Below are 24194 nucleotides of genomic sequence, written 5' to 3'. Positions count from 1 at the left end.
CTATATCTAAGCAGGATCAAGTCTGCGATCAAGGGCAAGAATTTTCATCCAAGTGCTGTTCCTTAAAATAGGATTGGTGCTCCTTTGCACCTTGGAACAGTCCCAGAACGTGGACAAACAGAGACCCAAGTTCCCTGAATCCTATAATTAACAATTATCTCAGCATATCTGTCTGGTCACACAGAGTGGTTTATATGCTTATGAAGTGAATCTACAACTTAAAATGAGGAAAGCACTAAAAAGAATATCAGCTAATAACCTTATAAAATACATCTCACTCTTTTAATATATTTAGTTCTTTTTGTAAGTGTGGAATCTGTGATAGAAAAATATTTCTCCCACAAAGCTCTATACATCTTCCCTGAAGAGTAGGGTTTTTTCAAAGATGTGGGACTCCTGAGGGTGTCCCTCCTTAACTACCTCTCCAGAAGCATTTACAATTTTTTCAGATATCAACAAGCTTCTTAAGGCTTGTCTACACTTACAGCACTGCAGTAGCGCAGCTGCAGTGCTTAGTGAAGATGCTACCTGTGCTAACGGGGTAGCTTCTCTTGCTGGCGTAGGTACTCCACCGTCCCAAGAGATGGTAGCTCTGTCAACAGGAGGAGACTTCTTGTCGATATAGTGCTGTCCACACCGAGAGTTCGCTCAGTATAACTGCATCACTTGGAGTGTGGATTTTCCACATCCCTGAGTGACGTAGTTATATCAACATAAGTTGGTTGTATAGACAAGGCCTAAATCAGCTAAATTTTGCACTGAGAGGAGTAGGTAGGAAACTTGCAAAATTTTTACCTTTAGAGAAACGCAGCAACTTAATCATAGACTCAGAGGACTAGAAGGGGCTGGAAGAGGTCATCTCGTCCAGTCCCCTGCACTCATGGCAGGACTAAATATTATGTAGACCATCCCTGACGGGTGTTGTCTATCCTGTTCTTTAAAATCTCCAATGATGGAGATTCCGCAACCTCTCTAGGCAATTTATTCCAGTGCTTAAACACCCTGACAGTTAGCAAGTTTTTCCTAATGTCCAACCTAACCCTCCATTGCTGCAGTTTAAGCCCATTGCTTCTTGTCCTATCGTCAGAGGTTAACAAGAACAATTCTTCTACCTCCTCTTTGTACCAACCTTTTATGTACTTGAAAACTGTAGTCATGAATGAGTTAACCTGGGACGACAAAAGCGAAGAGGTGTATCAATTGTGCCTTTCAATTACTGTTACAGTGTTTCCAGTTAAATGCATCTTATCCAGTTGCTAACGAACAAAAAATGAAACTGATGGGATTGGAATATTTTATGTTGTTCTGACCTAACATATGCTGTACGTTAGTTTCACTTTCTTTCTACATCTGCTCTAGTTCAGGTGTGGAGATCTTCAACCATAGAGGTCATACTTTCTGTATGGTGCTAATATTATTGAGTATGTGCTGGTCAATAGGTTGGTCTCTTGATTTTCCACCAAGGTTTTAATCAAGAATGAAGGGAAGCCAACAAGCTCTCATTGGGCCTGAGAGGAGATGTGAAAACATATATTGGAGAGAACCCAGCCATCTTACGTTTTTTATTGTTTGGTTTGTCTTTAAAGAGGGAGGTTTTTCTCAGAAGAGAGAGTCCCATCACAGTTTTATTTTCTATCATCTGTTAAGGCCTTGCAGAAAGACCTGCTTTGCACAGAAATATACCAGGCAAAATGAGTACAATGCTGTTGTCAACAGAGCTGCACTTTTTCAATGAAATCATACGTATGACTGTCCCCAGAACTGTCTAGAGATAACCGTGTTCTTAATGATCTTAACATGACCATGCAGGAAAATACAGCACTCATTTACACCTGCTGTCATTTACACCTTTGAAGCCACTTTGTGATCACCAGAGAAAACTGTTTTCTTAAGCCCTGTCTATGTTAAAAAATTGACCTGGCTGTCATGTTTAACCAACCACCAGTTGTTGCTGTTATGATATCAGTATGGACGGGGATTTCATTTTTAAAAATAATCTGTGCTAGCAGAAACTGTGCTATAGACTGGCCTCCTATCAACAAACAACCTGATCCCACAGGCCTGACTCAAGCAACATTACAGACTTCTTTGGCAGTTTTGTCCTAGTCAGGCATGCAGGATTGGCTCTGTCAAGTGTGGATGCGTGTGTGTTACAGTTGTGTCTAGCTGAAACTTTATTTGACGGTTGTTTGAAAGACCAAATAGATTAAAGATCTAGCATATAGTCAAACTATATGAGCCTTTAAGCAACAGTCAAAATAATCAGTTTGTAAAGTAGGAGGTCTCACACTCTGTTGCTCATTGCATGTCATGGGCTGCTGCTATGGCTAATTATTTTAAATGAGGTTAAATGTCTGTATTTTATTAATACCCATAAATATATTCAATTCTGGAATCTCACCACTGAGAAGACAAAAGACTAGCCTATAACTGAGTCCCTTTAGGGTAGAGTTGGGTGAGAGAGAGGGAGGAGAGAAAAGAGAGAATTTTATTTTCAGAACCAGCAGCTTTAATATACTTAGAAGAAGTGAGATATGGGTCAGAATTCTGATTCTTTAAAACAAAAATTCTTGGATGGATTGGTTAGCAAGGGGAAGCACTTTTATAAAATTTAAGACCCCAGAGGATGGGCCAAATTCTTCTTTCACTTATACTGGGCTATCCCACTGGAGTCTGGGTAAAAAAACTGCATTGTTGGGCCCCATGCACACTAGGAAGCTGACCTGTTGCTGACCGTGCAATGGCCTCCCCATTATAGGTGTAAACCAGAAAACAAACAAACAATGTTTTCAACACCATTTCAAGAAGTTTGGTTGAAACATGGGGCCATGTGAATGTATACAGCATTTCCCTATCCCAGAAGTGGCCAACCTGAGCCTGAGAAGGAGACAGAATTTACCAATGTACATTGCCAAAGAGCCACAGTAATACATCAGCAGCCCCCCATCAATTCCCTCCCCCTGCTCCCAACGCCTCCCGCCCACTGGAAGCCCCAGCAATCAGCATCTCCTCCCTCCCTGCACCTTCCGATCAGCTGTTTCATGGCATGCAGGAGGCGGGGCAAGGGGGAGGTGGAGGAGCGAGGGCACGGCAGGCTCAGGGGATGGAGTAGGAAGGGGTGGAGTGGGGGCAGGGCCTGTGGCAGAGCTAGGAGCTGAGCAGTGAGCACCCCCTGGGACATTGGAAAGTTGGCACCTGTAGCTCCAGCCCCGGAGTCGGTACTTGTACAAGGAGCTGCATGTGGCTCCGGATGCATAGGTTGGCCACCCCTGCCCTATCCTGTTGCAATGGGATGCTAAAGGTCAATATAGGCCGAGTTCGAGAGTATCATGCGTCTAACGTTCCTGCTTCCAGTTGTCAACCTGAGCATGTTAAGAACAAGATTGTACTCCAACTTGTCTCCCCCATAGCAATGCCAGGTGGTACCAACTGAACCAAGAAATTGGTTGGAAGTTTTTTCTTGCAGGTGGCTTGAGCTCTGAGGGGCCAGATGTACAAAGGTATTTAGGTGCCTACGGATGCAGATAGGCACCTAGAGGGATTTTCAAAAGCACACAAGTAAGTTAGATGCCTAAGTCCCCCTGACTTGAAGTGGAACCAGTGGGTCTTGAAATCATTGGGAATTAGGCATGTAGGTGCTTTTGTAACCCCTCTTCATCTTTAGGTGCCTAAATACCTCTGTAAATTTGGCCCTGAGTTCTTAAATTTAGTGTAAAGTGGGAAACAGATCCCTTGTAACCCTATGGCTCTATGACACATAGCTATTAATGCTAAGGAGGAATGGAGAGGGATGTGTAGGTGTGCAGAAGAGGCACAGCTGCTCTATTTACAGTGCAAATACTAAACAAAGGCTGGGTGTGGGAGATGGTATGGGAAAGGCTAGAGTGAAAGAACTTGCCAGGCTTAGTATTACATAGACCTCATGTCAGTTCCTGGTTTTCATTTGTTTGTTTTGAAATTGATATATTCCAATCAGAGGTGAGTCCAGGCTGGAGTTATATGACAGGCAATAGTACTTCCCACTTCTATGCTACTTTCATTGGAGGATTTCAAAGTTCTTTGCATGCTTTAATTACCTAAATGGTACAAAGTGGCTTTCCCATTCTTTTTTAAAGCACTCCCATCGGAAGCTCTAGGCACATGTACACAAAAAAAGAAAAAAGTAATAAAACAAACATACAGAGAGAACCTTGGAGAAAAGATGAAGCTTTGCAGCGTGAACTGAAGGCCCCCAAATACAGGCTCCGGCACTTGTGGGGGAAGCAAATTGCAGAGTTATGGACCCTTCTCTAAAAACACCCTGTCTCCCTCCATGAGATGCCATGAAGTTACTTTGTCATCACAAAGAGAGTTACCTGTTGGAAGAGGAGGATATGTCTAGTGTTCTATAATTTCTGGGATACAGAATTTATATTTGGGATTTTCCACAAATTCCTACTATAGATTAATTACTTATTGGTTAAGATCAAGTTTTTTACTGCATTGTTAATTTAGCTGAGTTGCACATCCTGTATATTTTATGGTATGTACATAACAACATAAACAGAATTATTTCACACCTATACATTTAACAAGAAAAATAGGAACACAAAATGGCATTTTATGGCCAAGTTAACATTACAATAGAAACTTAACTTTTACATTTCCTGATTTTGTTTTCCACTCTAACTATGCACCAGTACCAATGCCTTAGTGTAATTTTTCTATTTTTAAATTATTTGTTACCTGAGCTAAATTAATCCTGTGTTAATACTGTACTTTTGTGTAAAGGAATGGTGGACATGCAGCTGTTTTAGAAACCACAATATTCTGTCATATCAGGTGTGGTCAGTGTTCTCATTCTGAGAAAGAACTGCCTGGAGATGTTTCTGAAAATGTTACAGCTTTGTTTTCTATAGCAGAACTCTGAACGTTGCCTCTGAGGAGCATTGCCTGGGCTCATATATACTTTGTTTAACAGAACTTTAATAGTGGCTTTGCTTGCTCCTCTGTGGAAGCGTATCCCAGACAGTGCCCACAGTCTCCTCCAACTGGACATTATTTAGAGGGTTTTGGTATTTTGGTTTTTGTTTTGAAATAAATAGGCCTTAAACCCTCTCTCCTAAAGACCTTTGATCAGACTGAGTGGGTGTGGCCTAATATACTTGATATATGCTACCAACAGCAGATGGGATCTTCCAAGGCAGAACTCTTAGTCTGGAGAAGAGAAGAGAGCACTGCACCTGCAGAGGAAAAGCAGGGAGACCCCTCTGGAGGCATCCGTCTCCATGGGAGAAAAGAGAGAGCCACACAGCTCTGCACTTCCATCCCACACAAGACCAGCGTCTCTGGAGCAGTGGTGTTGGCAGCTGCATCTCTTCTCCTGGCTGGACCCAAGGTGGAGCTCACTGTATTACCAGACTGAGGGCTGGGCACTTCAAGTTAAATTAGCTGCTGCTCCTTTGAAGATGCTGATGGGCTCCCTCCTCTTTGCCTCTTAACTAATTAGTTCCCCAAAAGTAGGCCTGCAATTTTTGTCCTGGATATTTTGGCTTCTACACAAATAAATACAATATGTCCTCTTGCTGAGCTTCAGTACCTGCGCTTGGAACAGTGAGGGCTGCATTGCACCTTGCCAGGATATATTTACATAGTTTACGTGAAGAAATGCACCCAACCACAATATTTGCTTGTGCGTGTATGTTCCTTGACAGATTAATAGAAAATGCGGTTGGTTGAGTTCACCAGCAACAGAAATTTTCAGTTGCTCAACTTTTGTTCTGCTGCAGTTTTGAGGAGATGGTGTCTGTAAGGGGGCGACTTTTAAGGCTCTCCTGGGCTGCATCTTGTCCCTGATGTATAAACGAAACATGCAGTTGACTTGCAGGAAAGCTAGATATTGCATTTAGGGTTCAGTCCAAACAGTTCTGTCATTTCTGTCACAGAGGATTCAGTGAATCAGCCCTGAGCACAGCTTAAGATACGTACATACTGTTTCGTGGATCTGAGTTCTACATGAACTTGAAGATACGGTTCCTGTTCTGCAGACATTTCTCAAAGCACCTTACCATGTAAGCAAGCAAGCCTGCTTTGCTGTGACTCACATGACAGCTTTGTTTCCTGGGTCTGAATTCTACATGAACTCATAGATACGGTTCCTGTTCTGCAGACATTTCTCAAAGCACCTTACCATGTAAGCAAGCAAGCCTGCTTTGCTGTGACTCACATGACAGCTTTGTTTCCTGGGTCTGAATTCTACATGAACTCATAGATATGGTTCCTGTTCTGCAGACATTTCTCAAAGCACCTTACCATGTAAGCAAGCAAGCCTGCTTTGCTGTGACTCATGTGACAGCTTTGTTGGCAGGCCTCTGACACAGAGACTGAAACTTTGTACATGGATTCAGCTATGGTCAGTTTCTGGAGATTTGGTTGTTTTTTTCATATCTGAAGGTGATGGGGCTAAGCCGTTAATAATTTTCTATGTTATTTTGAAGTTCTTAGTCATTTTAGTTAGTGACTGTAAAGAAGGCTGAAGTTGAAACATTTTGTGGCTTGCTCTACACAGCCTTTCCAAGATAATAGCACGAGGCAGTATGTTTGCTAAGAGCTTATGGTGATCAAGAGCCATATTTTGCCCTCAGATTTTAAACATAATTCCCCTGTGGCTTCAGTAAACATATCTCCTTTGGGCAGTGAGAGGAAACCTTAATTGTGAGTCAGCCTGATATTTGTAATCCCATAGGAAAAAGAACAAACCCATTTACACTAATCTCATTGCTATCCACTTTCAAATATATGGCTCTGGCCCCTTTAAAAGTGTGGTGAAGTACAGAGTGGGGAAGCTGGAAGTAATGCAAAGTTCTTTCCCTTTTGACATAAAGAACAAACAGAGAAACAAGAGGAATTTGGGGTGAAAAACCCAAAGTAAAAGTCTTTGAACATGGAAGTGATTGATTGCAGGCTCCTCAACAGTTTTAATGTGACTCTTAAATCTATATCTAGTATCTAGATCTCATGGTCATTGGCACCTTAGAAATGTCTGGGATAAGTTAAAGTTTTCTTTAGCAGGTTCAAGACTTTGTACTCCGGTGTGAATAATTTACAGGTACAAACAATGAAACAACATCAAGTTTGTGTGGTGTGTGAGAGAAGCAAGTTTGGGTCTAAACTAGCTACACTGAGATACAGGCAAAAGGCTTGAAGAGCACTGATTCCTATGTATTTTAAACTGTAAAATAGTTGCTAAAGAAATCAGGGACTAGATGGCTCAAGGGGTTGGTAATGGGACAGAGAGACCCAGCTTGCCCTTAGGTAGAGTGACAATTGCTACCAGATGGTTGCCCAGTGAATTACAGTATACTCCCATTTATCCAAAACCCTATTATTCAAATCTCTTCCTTGTCCTCCGTCGTGAGATACTTGAGATGCATGCTCTCTGCAGCATGTATCTCATGCAGGGGGACAAGGGAAGGATTTGGATAATGCAGAGGTTTGGATAGTAGAGCAGAGACTAGCAGTGGAGGACTCCACCCTGCTGGTTAATGGCACCTGTGTGGCTGCAAGGCTGGTGACATCTGATCCCTGCAAGCACAAAGTACAGGGAAGGTTGTGGTCCTGGCGGGACAGAACAGAGTCCTGGCCAGATGTCTCTCCTCTGTCCTGTCAAGATCGCAGCCTTCCCCTGCACCTTGCGCCTGCGGGGATCGGGTGTCACTGGCCCTGCGGCAGCGCTGAAAGCCCTCCGCAATCCTGCTGTCACAGGAGTGAGTGAGCAGGGTATACCAGACATCCCCAGCCAGGACTGTGGGGGAAGAGCTCCCTCTCCTGGGGGAGGCCACCCCGCAGCTGAATGGCTCCTTCCCTCTTGATTATCTGAACTTCCAGTTATCCAAATGAAATCCATATCCCCCATGCTAGTTGGATAATCGGGAGTATGCTGTACTACACTGTAAAATACATTGGGAGGCTCAAGCAAGTTCCAGATGGACAGGTATCCATACCACAGAAAGAGCCCTCCCAGAGGGACAGAGGCCTGACTGGGTAAGAGTTTGAATTGTTCGTTCAGTTTAGAGGTGATACCGCCACAAGGTCAAAGGTGAGGCCTGGGAAAGCTTCACTTTTGCTGTCTGTGCTGGACCTGATGGGTGGACAAGCAGAACATCAGTCTCAAGGACTGTCAGTCAGGGGCTGTTTACCAGCCCTGTGTTCACATGCTTTTAAAATAAACAATTCAAATTTGCCTGTTATCGCTAAGAAAGAAAAATCTATTTTTCTGCCCAGGACACAGTCTGTAACTGTAACACGGTCCCTTGTTTTCTTCATCTTCTTCTGCTAAAGGTAACAATGCCTGTGGAAAGAATGCGGATGCGTCCATGGCTGGAAGACCAAATAAATTCAAACACAATACCAGGGTTAAAATGGCTAAATAAGGTAAGATTTGTACGTATTTGATAAACAGATCAATTGTCACAGGGTCTGAAGCGTGGTTGCTTAGATCTAATTCTGATGGCTTCCTGTGAGGCAAAGCAATGAGGATAGGCAGAGTTGAGCTGTTCTTGCTGAACCTGTTCTTCTAGCTCTGCGTTCAGGATTTGAGGAGCTATTTTTGCTTATCAGATCAGTGACTCTTTTAAAAACCATTTTTCTTCCTCTGCCTTCTTTTGTGGGAGCAGGTGCTATGGAAACTCCACTGTTTTACGCTGGGAACAAAGTGCAGAGCCAAACAGCTGCAGTGGGTCTTGAACATCATGCTCTTCTGAACTGAAACAGTCTACTCTGCATTAACCCTTGAGCTGATATGCTGATCCCCACTTGGAGCATGGATACTTAGCTGATTTCTTTGCTACAGGCTGTATGGTAGAACTTAGAAGAGTAATGGGTGTCTTTTCCCATATAAGTCCCAATCAGCATTCTGTACTTACCCAGAACTCTCAGTGGGAGATTAAGATGTTCAGAGAATATAGGATCAAGCCCCAGAACACCAAACAAATGGTTTTCTTGAGCTAATTTTTAAAAAGTTCAAAATAAATCTAAGGCCTAAAAAAACCCAGATAAAATCACATGTATTCTTACTATGGAAAATATTAATTTATCACATATAAAAGCATGAGTCAGTTATTTTCAGCCATAGTGTGCTAATTTATCATTTAAAGCATGGGAAATGTTATTAAGGCATGTTCTGATGTATAGAAATGTAGGATTTGCCATTCAAGGTCAGACAGTGATCCAATTAGTTTGGTACCCTGTTTCCAGTAGTAACTTGTTGCTTATGTGATCTGCTTTTGAACTGATGCATGATATTTAGCTTCTATTTTTATCTTAGCATGCATAACTGTAAATGCTAGCGGTCACAAAATTATCAGGTACTTTTTAAAATTCATCCACAATATTTTGTCTCAATAACCTCTTGCAGCATTGAATTTCACATGCTGTGACTTTATGCTGGGTAAATAAATATTTTCTTTTATCTGTCCCCAAATTAGCTGCCTCCTAATCTTGAGTGTGCTACTTCTTGTGTTATGGACCACACAAGTAAAAAGGAGGGACTGATCAGTTTTGAAAGTTCCCTTTGTAATTTGAATACTACATTCAGGTCCCTACTGAATCTTCTCCTTTGCTGTCTGTAGTCAGTCATATATCATTTCTTCCATACCTTGGATCATCTTCATTGCCCATTTCTGGAAATGTTCATTTTCCGCTGAATCTTTCTTAAAGCAAGGCTGTCCATACAGGGCACAGTACTCCAGATGCAGGCATACCACTATTCAACAGAGTGCTATCGTAGCATTTTCTATATTTTGTTTCACACCCTTGTTTAATACACCAAAAAAACCACCTTATTTGCTTTGTTTGCTCTGCACTGAGAAGACCTCTCCATTGAGCAGTGGACTCCTTAGTGTGTTTGTTCAGACAATCCTGTGAATTCAGAGCCCATAAACACATCAAGGTAGACTGTAAGACACGCTGTTGGGTTGTTTAATATTTGCAACTATTCTGTCTAGACCAAGGTGTCACAATGGTTATCCACCCTTGCGCTTCTGGGTGTAAGCTGTTTGCGCAGAGGAGCCATAATGTATTCTTTGTTCCATTATATCATATTACCCAACTGGCCAGGCCGTGTTGTGCTAATAAAATATTTTGAATTTGGATTTTTTTTTTTTAAAGCAGAAGACATTGGCTGCTACCAGGAGCAGAATATCAGATTAAAAGATCAGCCATATGACCAGTGCAAAGTGATGCACACTAGAAAAAATAATCCCAATTATACACACACAATGTTGGATTTAAATTAGCTGTTACTACTCACTCAAGAAAGTAGTAGTTAGAGTCATAGCAGATAGTTCTCTGAACACATCTGCTCAATGTGCAGCAGCTGTCAAAAAAGCTAACAATGTTAGGAACCATTAGTAAAGGGATCGATAATACAAAATATCATAATGCTACTACATAAATTCAGGGTACGCTCAGACCTTGAATACTACATTCAGTTCCGGTCACCACATCTCAAAAAAGATATATTGGAATTTGAAAAGGTACAAACAAGGGCAACAAAAATTATTAGGGGTATGGAACAGCTTCCATATAGGGAGAGATTAAAAAGATGGGACTTTTCAGCTTGGAAAAGAGACGACTATAGAGGTCTATAAAATCATACATGGTATGGAGAAAGTGACTGGGAAAATATTATTTACTCCTTCACATAACACAAGAACTAAGGATCACCTGTTGAAATTAATAGGCAGCAGGTTTAAAACAAATAAAAGGAAGTACTTCTTCACACATTGCACAGTCAACCTGTGGAACTCATTGCCAGGGAATGTTGTGAAGGCCAAAAGAATAACTGGGTTCAAAAAAGAATTACTTAAGTTCGTGCAGGATAGGTCCATCAATTGCTATTAGCCAAGATGATCAGGGATGTGACCCCATGCTTCGGGTGTCCCTAAACACTCGAAATTTCCCTGTTGTGTTCATTCCATCTGAAGCACCTGGCACTGGCCACTGTCAGAAGGGGCAGGATACTGGGCTAGATGGACCATTGGTCTGATCCAATATGGCTGTTCTTACAGTCTTATACTTGTATTTGGCATCTGATCTTTCCCCGAAAATTCACATACCTTCATAGTTGCCTCTTACAATGTGAAATGGCTTCCTGAATCCACTTCAAAGTGTTTCTAATTGCAACTGATCACTCTAGCAATGAGTCATTTAAACCAAAAATAATTCCTATATTTAAGTGTAAATCCTGACCATAAACAAGGCAGCATATGTAATCTATGATTCGTAAGGCAAAGATTTTGGCCTGGGTATTTTTGTTAGAAATAATGGACAGAACACAGGCAATAAACAGTAAATCACAGAAGTCCCAGCTCCATGATAGAGGGGCTAGAGTCCCAGCCCCGCTGCCTGGGGCTGAATTATTGGAATTTTCAGAAAGTTGAAGAGGTCTCGTAAAATCACGGAATCTGTGACAGACTTGTAGCCTTAATGATAAGGTATCATTTGCACCCACAGCTTTGTTTATACACTAAAGCTATGGTTTGCCAATTGTAGAAGTTGTGGGGTTTAGGTGCTGTTTTTGTTCACCATAGTTCTGCAATGGTTCATGATAAAGAAAAGAATCTGGGTAGAATAAACAGTATACCTGCTATTACAATACACGGCTTTTAAGTTGTATTAAATGTAAAGCCTTAAAAGTTCAGTATTGGGACTTTCATAGTTCACTTTCATGGGGAATATTGTCAGTTTTCATAAACAATATTATGTTGACTAAATGGCATCTCAAGTAGTTACATTTTACTTACCTAACTTCTCCATTTGAAAGTGCATGGAGCATTGATTCCTTCACTTCCTGTCCTGTCCTGGATTTTGCTTTAGAACAGATGGATGCAGCCACCTGTTCACAAGGGCATTCAATGAAACTGAAAAAAAACATGTTTCATATTGAAAAAGGGTTATTTCTGGTATCCAACCCATATTTAACATGTGGAACTTGTGGCCACTGATATCACTGTAGTCAGGAGTGTAGTAGGCTTCAAGAAAAGATTAGATGATTCTATGACTAATGAGACCATCTATGGTTATATTGGATTGGATTGATTTTTATTTTACATGATATTAATCCTTATGCTTCAGGCCACAAACCGACTGGAGTTAGGAAGAACCTTCCCCTGCAGGCAGACTGTTACATAACTGACAACTAAAAGTTTTCTTGCACCTTCCTTTGAAGTTTGAAGCATTAGGTACTGACTGCTGTTAGCAACAAGATCCTGGACAAATGGACCAGTGATCTTAGTCAGCATGACAATCCCTATAGGGCTTTTATGAACCATCCTATAGAATAGAAGTAAATGTAAAATCACTGCTCATAAACTTTGCTGATGACGCAAAGATTGATGATATGGAAAATAATGAGGAGGATAGAGTAGTCAAACAGAGCAATCTGGATCGTTTGGTAAGGTAGCTGGGTCTGTTCAAACAAAATGTGTATTGATTGATACAGCCAAATAGAAAGTTAGACACCTGGGAACAAGGAATGCGGGCCGTATCCTGGGGGCTGTGTGCTGCAAAGCAGTGACTGTGGAAAGGATTCAGGGATCAGAGTTAGAGCCCTGTGAAATTCTACTTGCTTTTTATATTTTTTTGGGGGGAGGGGGGTAGACAGGTGAGGATTTTGTTTTATTTCATTTCTTCTGTGGGAGTGGGAGAGTGGGTCTTGCCCCGAGAGTCGGAGGTGTTTGCAGGATTGGGTACTGCTCTGGGAGGGGGTGGTGGTGTGGAAGTGGGAGGCGCTTTGGATGGGGTCAGGTCCTAACTGTGAGGAGTGGGGGTGGTGAGACTTGGAGGGGGGTTGCAGAGCGAGCCTGTCCTGCTCTCACCCTGCAGTGACGGCTCCTACAGACATGAGGCTGGGCCTGGCTCCTCACTCTCTGCATCATGACCTGATGAGAGGTGGCAGAGTGAGCCCATCCTGCACTCATCCTGCAGCAGAAGCTCCTGTCCTGTGGAACTGCGCCCAGACCTTCCCACACCAGGCATTGCAACCGGCTGTATGGCTGAGCCACTCAGGTTTGGCCAGCTGGGCCTCCATTATGACAGCGAGGTGGCTGGGCCAATCCTGAGTCGTGCTGCAACCCCATGTGCCAAGTCGCAACGCCACTCACCAAAACTGAGTGATGCTGCGACCCCACGTGCCAGGTTACAATGCCCAGAGCAGGGAGCTGGGCCCCGTCCTGAGGACAGGAGCCGCTGCTGTAGGGGAGTATTTTGGTTTTTCTTATACATTGATTTTCATTTCATGTCATGTCATTTTGAATTATTCAAAACCAGGGGCTCTAGTCCTAGAAGACAAGCAACTCAACATGACCTCCCTGTGAGATGATGTGGCACAAAGGGCTAATGCAATCCATGGATGTATAAACAGGGGAGTAGTGAGCAGGAATAGGGAGGTAGTTTTGCCACTCTACACGGTCAGAGGAATTCAAATTGGAAATCAGACAAACCTTTTCAACAATGACGGTGATTAACCATCGTCTCTTGATGTCTTTAGATCAAGACTGAATGCCTTTCTAGAAGATATACTTTAATCAAACACAATTATTGGGTGCAATGCAGGAGTAACTGCATGAAATGTAAGGACCTGTGTTACGCAGGAAGTCAGACTAGCATAGGTGCTGGAACTAGGGGTGCTGGGGATGTGGCAGCACCCACAGGCTTGAAGTGGTTTCTATCATATGCAGAGTTTATAGTTTGGTTCAATGGCTCTCAGCACCCCCCTATGCAAATTGTTCCAGCAGCCCTGCAGACTTGATGATCTAATGGTCCCTTTTGGCCTTAAAAGTCTATGAATCTATGAATATGAGCTCTCTTAAATTCTATAGAAGTTAATTAAGTTCTCTAGGTTTTTATATTAAGTTTCTGTAGTATACCATTTGTTTCATCCCTGTTACATTGTATAAGACATTTCCATAAAGTGTACTTACTGCCATCTTCAACATGCTCAAACATCTCTCATGCTCAAACCCATCTTTTATAAATGTACAAGGTGCACAGTAAATATTACGCAAAGAAAAGAAGAGGATAATTATATATTTAAACCAGCCTTGCAAAAATCCACTCACTCATCTGGGACAAGTATTTTGTTAACGAGCAAGAAATATATTATTAGTATCTTCATTGTTGTTAAGTTAAATGTAGGCGAGTGGAATTTTGTGCTAGGGCTGATAAATTTTCACAACAATTTTGAAATGATGTTTAGAAAACACATCTGGCCCCAAACTTTTATAGTGTTTTTGCCTTGTTTTGTTCTCCATCTGTTCTTTTGGTTTCAGTATTGCTTTGTTGATTCACTTGAGTATATTCCCCCTTGCTGCATGACCATTTCTCCCTTTTTGATACTCCTCTTAGTTCATGATACACACATTGTGTATTATCCCAGGGAATATGCTTGGAGAAAAGGTTCAGGGCAGCACTGAGCTGGAGCTAGGGATTGCTAAATCATTAACTTGAACCATTACTGCTGTGTCTTATGTTGCAGTGCTGTTTGTGCTTCCTACCAGGATGGTGCTGGTTGGGAGCACTGATATTACTGACATGCATTAAGGCTTTGGGCCTATCCTTGCTGGGTTTGGATGCGGTGATGCTTTGGACCCAAGCACAGCGGGGGTGGGCAAAGAGCTTTCACACGAGTTATAGCTGGGGAAGGAGGAGAGCTTCTTTTCAGACTGGTCACTGTTTTGCAGGGGAGAAAATAAGAAGGCAAAGGGAATAAATGAAAGGACATTGCCTACGTATGGAGAATGAGTGGGAAGAATGATGAGAGAGAGAAATGGACATCACATGTCAAACGTATTTTACCAAATTAAAGGGAAGACAGAAAAAAATGAGAATAGAAGAATAAAAATGAACATAACTATATGATCCTAACAAATGAGAGAGAAAAGTTTGAATGGAATCAGAAGCTGAAGTAAAAGGCAGAATCAGAAAAAATTAGTGCGAGATGAGAAAAGGAAAAAAAGTAAAACTTTACTTTTATAGAAATATTAGTCTGAGAGAGAATACATATGGGACGTAGACTAGGAGGAGAGCCAGATAGAGAAGGGAAAAAAGTGGTGTTGAAAGAAGAAGAGAAGAGCACGCACAAGAGCTACAGTTTATTTTTTAGATTATTTCATAGAAGTGCATATAATGCACTGGTCACAATGTTCTTAGATGTAACCTTCAGAGCAGTAAACAAAGAATACATTCTTCTGTTCTATATTGAGATACTAAAATGATCCTTAGTTCCTCCCCTTTTGCATCCTGCTTTCTTAATGACCTTTGATTCCTGCTGTGATGGAGTCTTGTACGTTTCACTGTGTTATTGTGTCTGATTTGCTTGCCTCACCCAATTTTAGATGTCGTCATCTCCCATTATACTGGTGCCTCATAGGCTAAATGTTAAGCCCCTCATCCCCCTACCCTCAACAACAACATCATTAGCTTTGCTCCTATGTATATTTATCTTCATACCAATTTCTAATCATAAAAAGAAAAAATTCTGCACTGCCAAAAGTGCCTTGATTTGAATATTTATAAATGTGTGGTGCAGCTTGTGTTATATGTGTGTCATCTTGGAAACCTGCCCAGTTTTTAGTCCATAAAGTGGCATCTGAAGGTTTCACAGATTTAGGGCTCTATCCTGCTCCCTCTGAGGCCAGTGGATGTTTTGCTATTGACTTTAGCAATAGCAGGATTGGACCGTAAGGGAGCAAATGAAACACTTGCAGATGCTGGAACTGTAGATGTGCTTTTAAATGAGTGGATTAAAGTCCTCAGAAAATCTGTGAGACAATCAGTGTTGACATATCCTATTTGTTTTTCTTTCCAGGAGAAGAAGATTTTTCAGATTCCCTGGATGCACGCTGCACGACATGGGTGGGATGTTGAAAAAGATGCTCCTTTATTTAGAAACTGGGCAATTCACACAGGTACTGGAACTCTCATTTCTGCGGACCAGATTTTGTTTGCCTTTGTGTGTCTCCTGGAGATTTTTCCTTTAATTTTGTTTGCTTTTGCAAATACGGTGAATGAATTTAAGGACCTGAATCTGTGAGATGCTGAGTACCTCTTGCAACATTCTTGGTACTCTCCTAACTTTATCGAGGGGCCATAACTTGCTTCCATTGAAGACAACAGCGAAACTTCATTGACCGAAATGGAAACAAAATTGGTTCAAAATCAGTGGGAGTAGAGACGGCTCAGCAGCCCTTATGCTCTTAAATTTTAATACAGGTTTGAACCAGGCATAATAAAGGTAAGTGCTGTAAAAGCTTACTCGCACTACTGTAGCATTGATCTGATCTGCAACACCCATACTATTCTGGCCTTTCTTGAGAAGAAGCTGCCAATCATAAAGTCTAGAGATATGCATGAAAATGAGATCACCAAATGAGCCTTGTCTTGCAACCTAAACTGTGGTTTGAACTTGTCTCCAGAATCAAAAGGAGTGCACTGACACTAATTCATGGTGCTACTAGCTCTCCCTGGGCTTTGAAAACATGTTTAATATGTACCTAATTTTCTTTATTTTCTTGCTTGTTAGGAAAATTTCAACCAGGAGTAGATAAACCTGATCCAAAGACATGGAAGGCAAACTTCCGATGTGCTATGAACTCCTTGCCTGATATAGAAGAAGTCAAAGACAAAAGTATAAAGAAAGGAAACAATGCCTTCAGGGTTTACAGGATGCTACCCTTATCCGAAAGGCCTTCCAAAAAAGGTAGACAAAGGGACCCATGAACATGAAATCAGTGTTAGGTACTTAGCTGGATATTAATTTGATGATGGAGACTTCTACTCCAGAATCTGAGACCTGCAAAATATAGCTGTTGTGCCTTGGCTTCTGTGAAGTCACATGTATTTATCCAAAATATCCTCTGAATCTAGGAACTTTCCATGAACAATAGACAGACTGCATTCATTTAAAGGGATAATATACTTTTTTTTGAAAGAGACAGGATACACAGGATGTGCTGTCTGAAGATCAAGTGTCTGGTATAAATTGGTTTAGCTTCATTGAAGACAATGGGGCCATATCAATTAGCAGCTGCGGCTCTGACCCCAGATATCTAGTCTGTTTCATATTTTGAGCAACAAGGAAACATGTTATGGTCAAGGTGGGACATGGAAGTTCTGATTTTTGCTACATTTTAAAGGGAAAAACCTGTCTACTTCTACAATGTTACAATCATTTCATTTCTACTCCCCAAGAGAAACAAATTGACATTTTCCCCATCCTATCAAGTGTCTGACTAAGGCCTAGGCTACACTGGGGGGCGGGGAGCGGTTTTCGAACTAAGATACGCAACTTCAGCTATGCTATTCATGTAGCTGAAGTCGAAGTATCTTAGTTCGACTTACCTGGCCGTCCTCACGGCAGCGAGTCGACTTTGGCGGCTCCCCCGTCGACTCCGCTTAATCCTCCTGCTGAGGTGGAGTACAGGCGTTGATTCAGGGATCAATTTATCGAGTCTAGATGAGACGAGATAAATCGATTCCCGACAGATCAATCACTACCCGCCGATCCGGTGGGTAGTGAAGACATAGCCTTAGTGTCCTATTGGGTGGCACTTAGCACTGGAACAGGTATACATGCATACATTGGAGATCTGTGCTTTGTAGCAGATCCTTCCCTCCCTCCCCTCCCCCCGCCTGTACAAAAAACTCTTTCTGAAAGAGGCGCAGATGTGGATTAGTCAAGAAGCATTAACTTAGGCACAGGTATCTACCACCTTATAGGAGGTGGGAAAGCCATGGAGAATGGCACCTTCTTTCTCACCCATGGTTCCACCTTCTAAAGGCTCCCATAGCCCAATCACCATAATGTGTCCATAGGGGAGAAGATCGCATAGCGGCATCTCTCCTCTCTCTTTAGGCCTCCTGGGAGATTTCTGTCTGATCAGGGTATCCTCCTTTCATGGAAGGAGATCAGGGAAATAGTGGAGATGATTATAGTTAACAGAACTCATTCAGAATTAGGAGGCAGACATCTTGCTGCCTGCTGGATAATTAGGTTGGGAAAAAAAACCACTCTTGGTTGGATTTGGTGGCAGAAATAGGGTACATCAAGAGTGTAAATTAGCTAGGGTCTGTGTGGACATACCTTTTTCTGTGTTGTTTTTCTAAGTTATGTTTTCTTCATAAATAGATAGTGGTTAGGAATCTCAAAGAAAACAGAAACTACAACTGCTAGACCTAGTGCTCCTCTGCAGTCTGCTTCACATCCTACACGTTCAGCCCCGTTCCTGCCCCAGATGGCAGGTTCCATGCCTGAGTCCTCTACTCCTATATGCCACTAGGCACGTACAGCTCCTATTGGCCACTCTTCCCCCTCTCTTCTTTTTCACCCAATCAGAGCTTCCCACACCAAACACTCCTTCCACTACTATCAAGCACAAGCCCTCCCCCTTTTTCCATTTCTCATGCTACCTGCAGCCAAACACTCCCAGTGGTGGTTGAAAGGCAAGGAGTGGCTGAGGTGATGCTGTACTTGGTAAGGTGAGTGTGACTGGAGGAGAAAGACAGGGAACCTGGCACTTACAGGGGAAGGACTAGACTGAGCTATGTATGGCAGATTGGGCATAGCAGATAATTGGTTTTAAAGTTCCTGGGTGTCACCTGCCTTTGATGTATTTTATGGACTCTGGCATACCTTGCTGCAGTGAGTTACACTCCATTCAAATTTGTAAGGTTCTCTTCATAGCCATAAAGGCTAGAAACATAACTTGTCTTCAAAATGACAGCTGAGTTTCTGGAGTGCAGGGCTGCAATAAGGGCTGATTCTGGAATACACAGGGCCTTCTCTGTAATTGCATAATATGTTGCCAGCTTCCTGCTCTGTCTCTTAAATGAACTGAGGCACAAGTAGGGGCAAAATAAATTGGCTGCAAGGATTTTTAATTCACAGTGATGCTCAGTGTCCCAGGTCAAGAGATTGGTGAATCTCATGGAGTTCCAGGTTTTGTGAATATAGTAAACTATTTGGATTCTCAAAACAAGTGTGATATCACAATCCATTCTCATTCTAATTGAAATGTGCTTTTTTTCCAAGTGCAATTGCATTCAAATAAACATGTTTTTTTAACTAAAGGGAACCTTGTACTGCATATTAAGAAAAGAAAAGCCATTCACGGGTGCTGGGACTAGGGATGCTGGGGGTGCTGCTGCATCCCCTGGCTTGAAGTGGTTTCCATCACATACAAGGTTTACAATTTGGTTCAATGGCTGTCAGCAGCCCCACTATACAAATTGTTCCAGCACCCCGGGGCCATTTAATGCCTTCCACCTCCAAGCTAGGCTGAATGAGTGGGTGATCTATGTATGGTGTACTGCATAGACTGTTTTCAGAGTAGCAGCCGTGTTAGTCTGTATTCGCAAAAAGAAAAGGAGTACTAGTGGCACCTTAGAGACTAACAAATTTATTTGAGCATAAGCTTTCGTGAGCTACAGCTCACTTTATCGTAAGTGAGCTGTAGCTCACGAAAGCTTATGCTCAAATAAATTTGTTAGTCTCTAAGGTGCCACTAGTACTCCTTTTCTTTTTGCATAGACTGTATTTATTTTTAATTAGGAGTGTGCTTTCTCCCCTCTGCTCCTCCATTTTTCAGTCCCTGTTTTTCAATCTGTCCTCTCTGTGTTCCATTTGTTCTGTTTTTCCACTGGATTTTTTTTTCCTCTCTGCCCCATCAATGCTCCTTTTTTACAGTCCTTCCAAAGCAGAGCATGTACCCAAAATATTCAAACTGAACTTTCTGGCCCTTCAGTGCTGAAGTGTGTTCAAAATTAAGCATAATGTATCCTCCCATCCCTATCAGGTCCTGATGTTTTGAGGCACCTCACGATATTTCCTAGTTAGTATTTTTTTTCCGCCAGGGGGTAGCTGGGTGTTGATTGGTTGTTCATCTCACAACTGGTTGTAACAAACCTTCCTCCTTCCATTGCTCCAGGAAAGAAACCAAAGACTGAGAAGGATGACAAATCCAAACAAATAAAGGTAAGAGTTGGCTGTTTCACAGTGAGTGACACTCTAGTTTGTGTCAATAATTCTTTTATAACTTTTCTTATACCCACTCTTAGGGCAGGTCTTCACTACCCGCCGGATCGGCGGGTAGTGACTGATCTTTTGGGGATCAATTTATCGAGTCTCATCTAGACACAATAAATCTATCCCCAAATGCGCTCCCATCAACGCTGGAACTCCAGCTCACGAGAGGCAGAAGCGGAGTCGACGGGGGAGTGGCAGCGGTCAACTTGCTGCCATCCTCACGGCCTGGTAAGTTGACCTAAGATACGCTGACTTCAGCTACGTTATTTGCATTACTGAAGTTGCGTATCCTAGGTGTCTCCCCCCGCCCCCCGGGCAGTGTAGACCAGGGCTAAAATAATATCCGAGCCACTTGTAGTCCATTCCGCCATCTTTCTTTGCCTGTGGTTTCTCGCCTTATGTCTTTAGAATGGCACACATTACATTTCTTTAACATGAAGCTTGTTGCAACTGTGGCTGATGTGATCAGAGTAGCACTAGCTTTTGTGTTGCAGCTGGATATTGGAAAACAGGCAGCTTGTGGATATATTTAGCAAATGTACGTTTGTGTTGATAGAAATAAAATAACTATATAGGGAATGGTCATAGGCAACAACAATACCCTGTGTAATTAATTTGTGATGCTGTTGTGATGGAAATTAGTTTGTATTTAGGTAAGAACAGTAGCTCTAATAGGGTTGCAGTCTGTGTTCATGACTCCTTTGCACATCCCGGAACTGACCACAGAGCTCCTGTCAAAACGTACATGGGCCTGAACTTGCTAATCCTCACTAGTGTTGTGCTTCCTAGCTGGAGTAGTTCCACTGAAGTCATTAGAGAGACTCTGACGCATGTTCCAGAGTAAATGTTAGCAGTACTGGGCTGTAAGCCAGAAATAAATCAGAAATCTTGTTCAGAAAAAACAACTGAAAACAAAGTTTACCATCTCAAAGCATTAGCAGAACACGGGACAAATCCTGCAACCTTTTCTCAGACAAAGCTCTCATTGAAATCAGTGGCCACAGTAGCAGCTCCTTTGTAGTGTATGAGTTGTAGCAGTGTGCAGTAATGAGCAACCCCTGACTTTCCTGCCACTCCCTATTAAAGAGAGACCAAATTCAAGCCTGACATTCGCAGGTTCAGCTATCCTTGGGGTCAGTGGGAATTTTGTTTGCTTACACCAGAGGAGAATTTGGCCCCAGCTGTTGTGAAGTCAGTGAGAATTCTGCCTGAGTACGTATGGCAGGGTCTGGCCTTATATTTCCCCGAATTAAATTGAAATTTTTGAGGAGAAGAAACTGTAGTTCTTCTATATGTGTGAGCTGTTCCACTTGGCAGGCTCTGCATGCCATGGCCCTCCTTAAGGGCATGGAAAGGATTTTATGCATGGTGAACTCTAAGACCCTTTTTGAAATGCACCCTTCTTAAAATTAAATTCAGGGAAAAATTCTCCTCGTGCATCACAGAATCAAATTACAGTTGGACAATGATTTTCGATGGAGGGGGGCGGCAAACAAAACCTGTGCTGGCATTTGTCTCATTTAATACATAAGTATACTTAATATTTCAAGATATTACTTTATTATATTTTTATTGATTTTAAGATTGTTTTAAGATAACACTATTTAACCCTGGTATCCAGATTACATAGCCACCAGTATCCATTTTAATGTAAGTACCAATCATAATTAGCAGCCAGAGGGATGTAAATTGCCAGCAAAGAAACAATTCTCTACTCATATCTTTCTCTGTCTGATTGGAGCAGCAGCTGGTGTCCTTCAAGGCCAACTGCTTGCTAATTGGCTGCAGTTATACACTATCTTAACCCCTCCCCCACACACTTCCTTTACAGTCAAAACATTAAATAAATAAAAGCGGTAGCACTGGGTCTATTAATGAGAAACACTGCCCCTCTCCTACTCACATGGGTCCAGTCCTCTGAGCACTCATTACCAGAGTAGTTCAAGTGAAGTCAGTGGGATTATTACTCATGGCATTATGCCTGGTAATAAGTGTTCTTAGAAGTAGGCCCCCAGTGTTGGAAGCAGCATCTTCCGGATATTGTATTCTGTAACACTGGAACGTGTAAACCGTTTGTCTGTGCTTCCAGCCCACTCTCCCATACACCAATGAGCTTAGAACTCACCAGCCCCTATGAGCTGGAACCAGGATGCTATCCCAGAGTATTCTGGTTTATTTCAACAACTGTGCATATGCCAGTTCTAGATCGTTTGTTTTAAAATGATTGCAGTCTCTGTACTCAACAACTATTAGAATGCTATCGATTATTGCAGGAGTAATAGTGATTCTTAACTCAGATCCTGCCAGATAGGTAAAGGATGAACTAATTTACAAAAATGTTGTTTGAAAATTGAAACACACTTATAATTTTCAAGTCTACAAAGGTGTTTTGTTGATTTGGATTCTTTTTTTTTTTTTTTCAATGAAAGCTTTGCACTTCACCTTTAAAACAGTGTTTCATTCTCATGAAAATTACTGGGAAACTTTTCCATGACCTGATGCCTGTTAAAGTGTCTGAAATAATCCCGTGGTCTGTACTATACAGGCGGAGAAGACTAAGGACTGGAAGCTGAGTGCTCAAAAGGAGTTAGGTGTTGTGGCACACTGCATAACTTTTAGATGCTCGGAAAATCACAAGGAGAATGCTGCAATTTGAAAAGCCTGAGTTAGACACCTAGGCTCTCTATACAATGAGTAGGAAGAGATAGGCATCTTAGAATGGTATTCTCAAAAGCCAGTATGTGAGGCAGGGAGACACCTAAGCTAGCCAATGGGAGAGGCTGGCCAGAGAACTGAATACTAGGCACGGCCCCTCTTTCAGAGATAGGTGCACAGGGATGCAAGGAGGTGCTGATCTCTGTTGCTGATGCTCACCTTATAACTTTTGGCCCTGTGGTAAAGTGCTCACCTGGAATGTGGAAAACCCAGGGTCATTTTCTCCCTCAGGCAGAGGGGGAGAGAGGAATTGAACAGGGGTCTCCTACCTCTCAGAAGAATATTCTGATGGGGGGGGTTCCCTCGGTCTCTCCTGCTGAATCTGTCCAACTGTGGAAAACAATGAAAGAGAAATTGGAGTAGGGGGATTGGACCCAGGGTCTCCCATGTCCCAGGTGAGTGCCCTAACCGCTGGACTGTAGAGCCATTCTCTCTCTCTCTGGTCCAATGACTGTGAATAAATACTTAAATAGCCACTGGGCAATGAGATTGGGCCTCCTGCTCCAATCACTGTTTCATTATTTATCCACATTCTAACAGCTTCAGCAGGAGAGCCTGAGTGAGCCCCCCCATCAGAATATCCCATAGTGCAGTGACTAGAGCACTCTCATGAGAGGTAGGAGACCCCGGTTCAAATCCTCCCTCTTCCCCCCTGCACAAGGGGGAAATTGAAGCTGGGTCTTCTGCATCCCAGGTAACTGCTCTAACCACAGGGCTCCTCCTCCAAGTGGATTTTGACTGGGACCTGGTCTGGTAGGCAGCCTCTGAGTATGCGTCCCAATCAGCTCCCACGTGCAATTTAAGCATCCCAACGCCTCTGTATCCCCTGGTTTGACAGTCGCTCTGGGGCTCAGGTGGGAGGTAGGCATCCGGACAGCTAGGGTGAGCCAACAGTGTGAATGCCCAAAGGCAGAGACATTGTTGCTGAGGGAGTTTTTACCCTGAAAATGTAGGCTTTGAGTGTGTTTAGGTATCTACAGGGGTTAGTCAGGAGTTAGGCATCACAGTGGAGCCAAAACTGGGACATAGATGCCTAATTCCTTTTGAGCATCCAGCCCTAGATCCCCAGCTATGACACCTTTCTGTCTCCATAGTTCTACAGTGCCAAAGGCTGAAACAGCCCCTCGTGTAACTTAGAGGAACCTAATTCAGTCTGCTTCAAGTTACACTGTCTGCCGCATTCCCATAGGGATTGCTCCACTGACTAAATACCAGCTGGGACACAGTGTGCTCCCTGCCCCTGACAAACCCCTGCTGAAAATCTCTAGCTGCTTCCTTGAAATGGCTTTAAGATCCTTTTTGTACCAATGAGGTGCTGGTGCAGTGCAAAGTGAACTTAGGGCCAAGAATCTGGCTGTAACTTCAGTGTTCTCTATTGCCGATTATTAGTATTAATATTGATAGTACACTGGTGTCC

At 42.5% G+C, this 24194-nt stretch overlaps 1 protein-coding gene across 9 annotated transcripts in view; it reads left to right on the top strand.

Moving 5' to 3' along the window:
* IRF2 (interferon regulatory factor 2) overlaps positions 1-24194 on the top strand; it is a 65117-nt gene that overhangs the window by 23102 nt on the left and 17821 nt on the right. For 7 of the 9 annotated variants that reach the window (XM_073341779.1, XM_073341780.1, XM_073341782.1 and 4 more), the window contains 4 exons: positions 8320-8412; positions 15848-15947; positions 16562-16738; positions 19965-20011. In XM_073341779.1, coding sequence (XP_073197880.1) covers positions 8320-8412; positions 15848-15947; positions 16562-16738; positions 19965-20011 — 417 coding nt within the window. Of the gene's footprint in view, positions 1-6325; positions 8023-8319; positions 8413-15847; positions 15948-16561; positions 16739-19964; positions 20012-24194 lie in introns of those variants that run through there. The other 2 variants (XM_073341784.2, XM_073341787.2) reach the window with 2 other exon arrangements.

This window comes from Lepidochelys kempii, chromosome 4 (genome assembly GCF_965140285.1).
Source record: "Lepidochelys kempii isolate rLepKem1 chromosome 4, rLepKem1.hap1, whole genome shotgun sequence".
NCBI lineage: Eukaryota > Metazoa > Chordata > Testudines > Cheloniidae > Lepidochelys > Lepidochelys kempii.
Note: the sequence above shows the minus strand (reverse complement) of the source record. Positions and strands in the feature narration are given on the sequence as shown.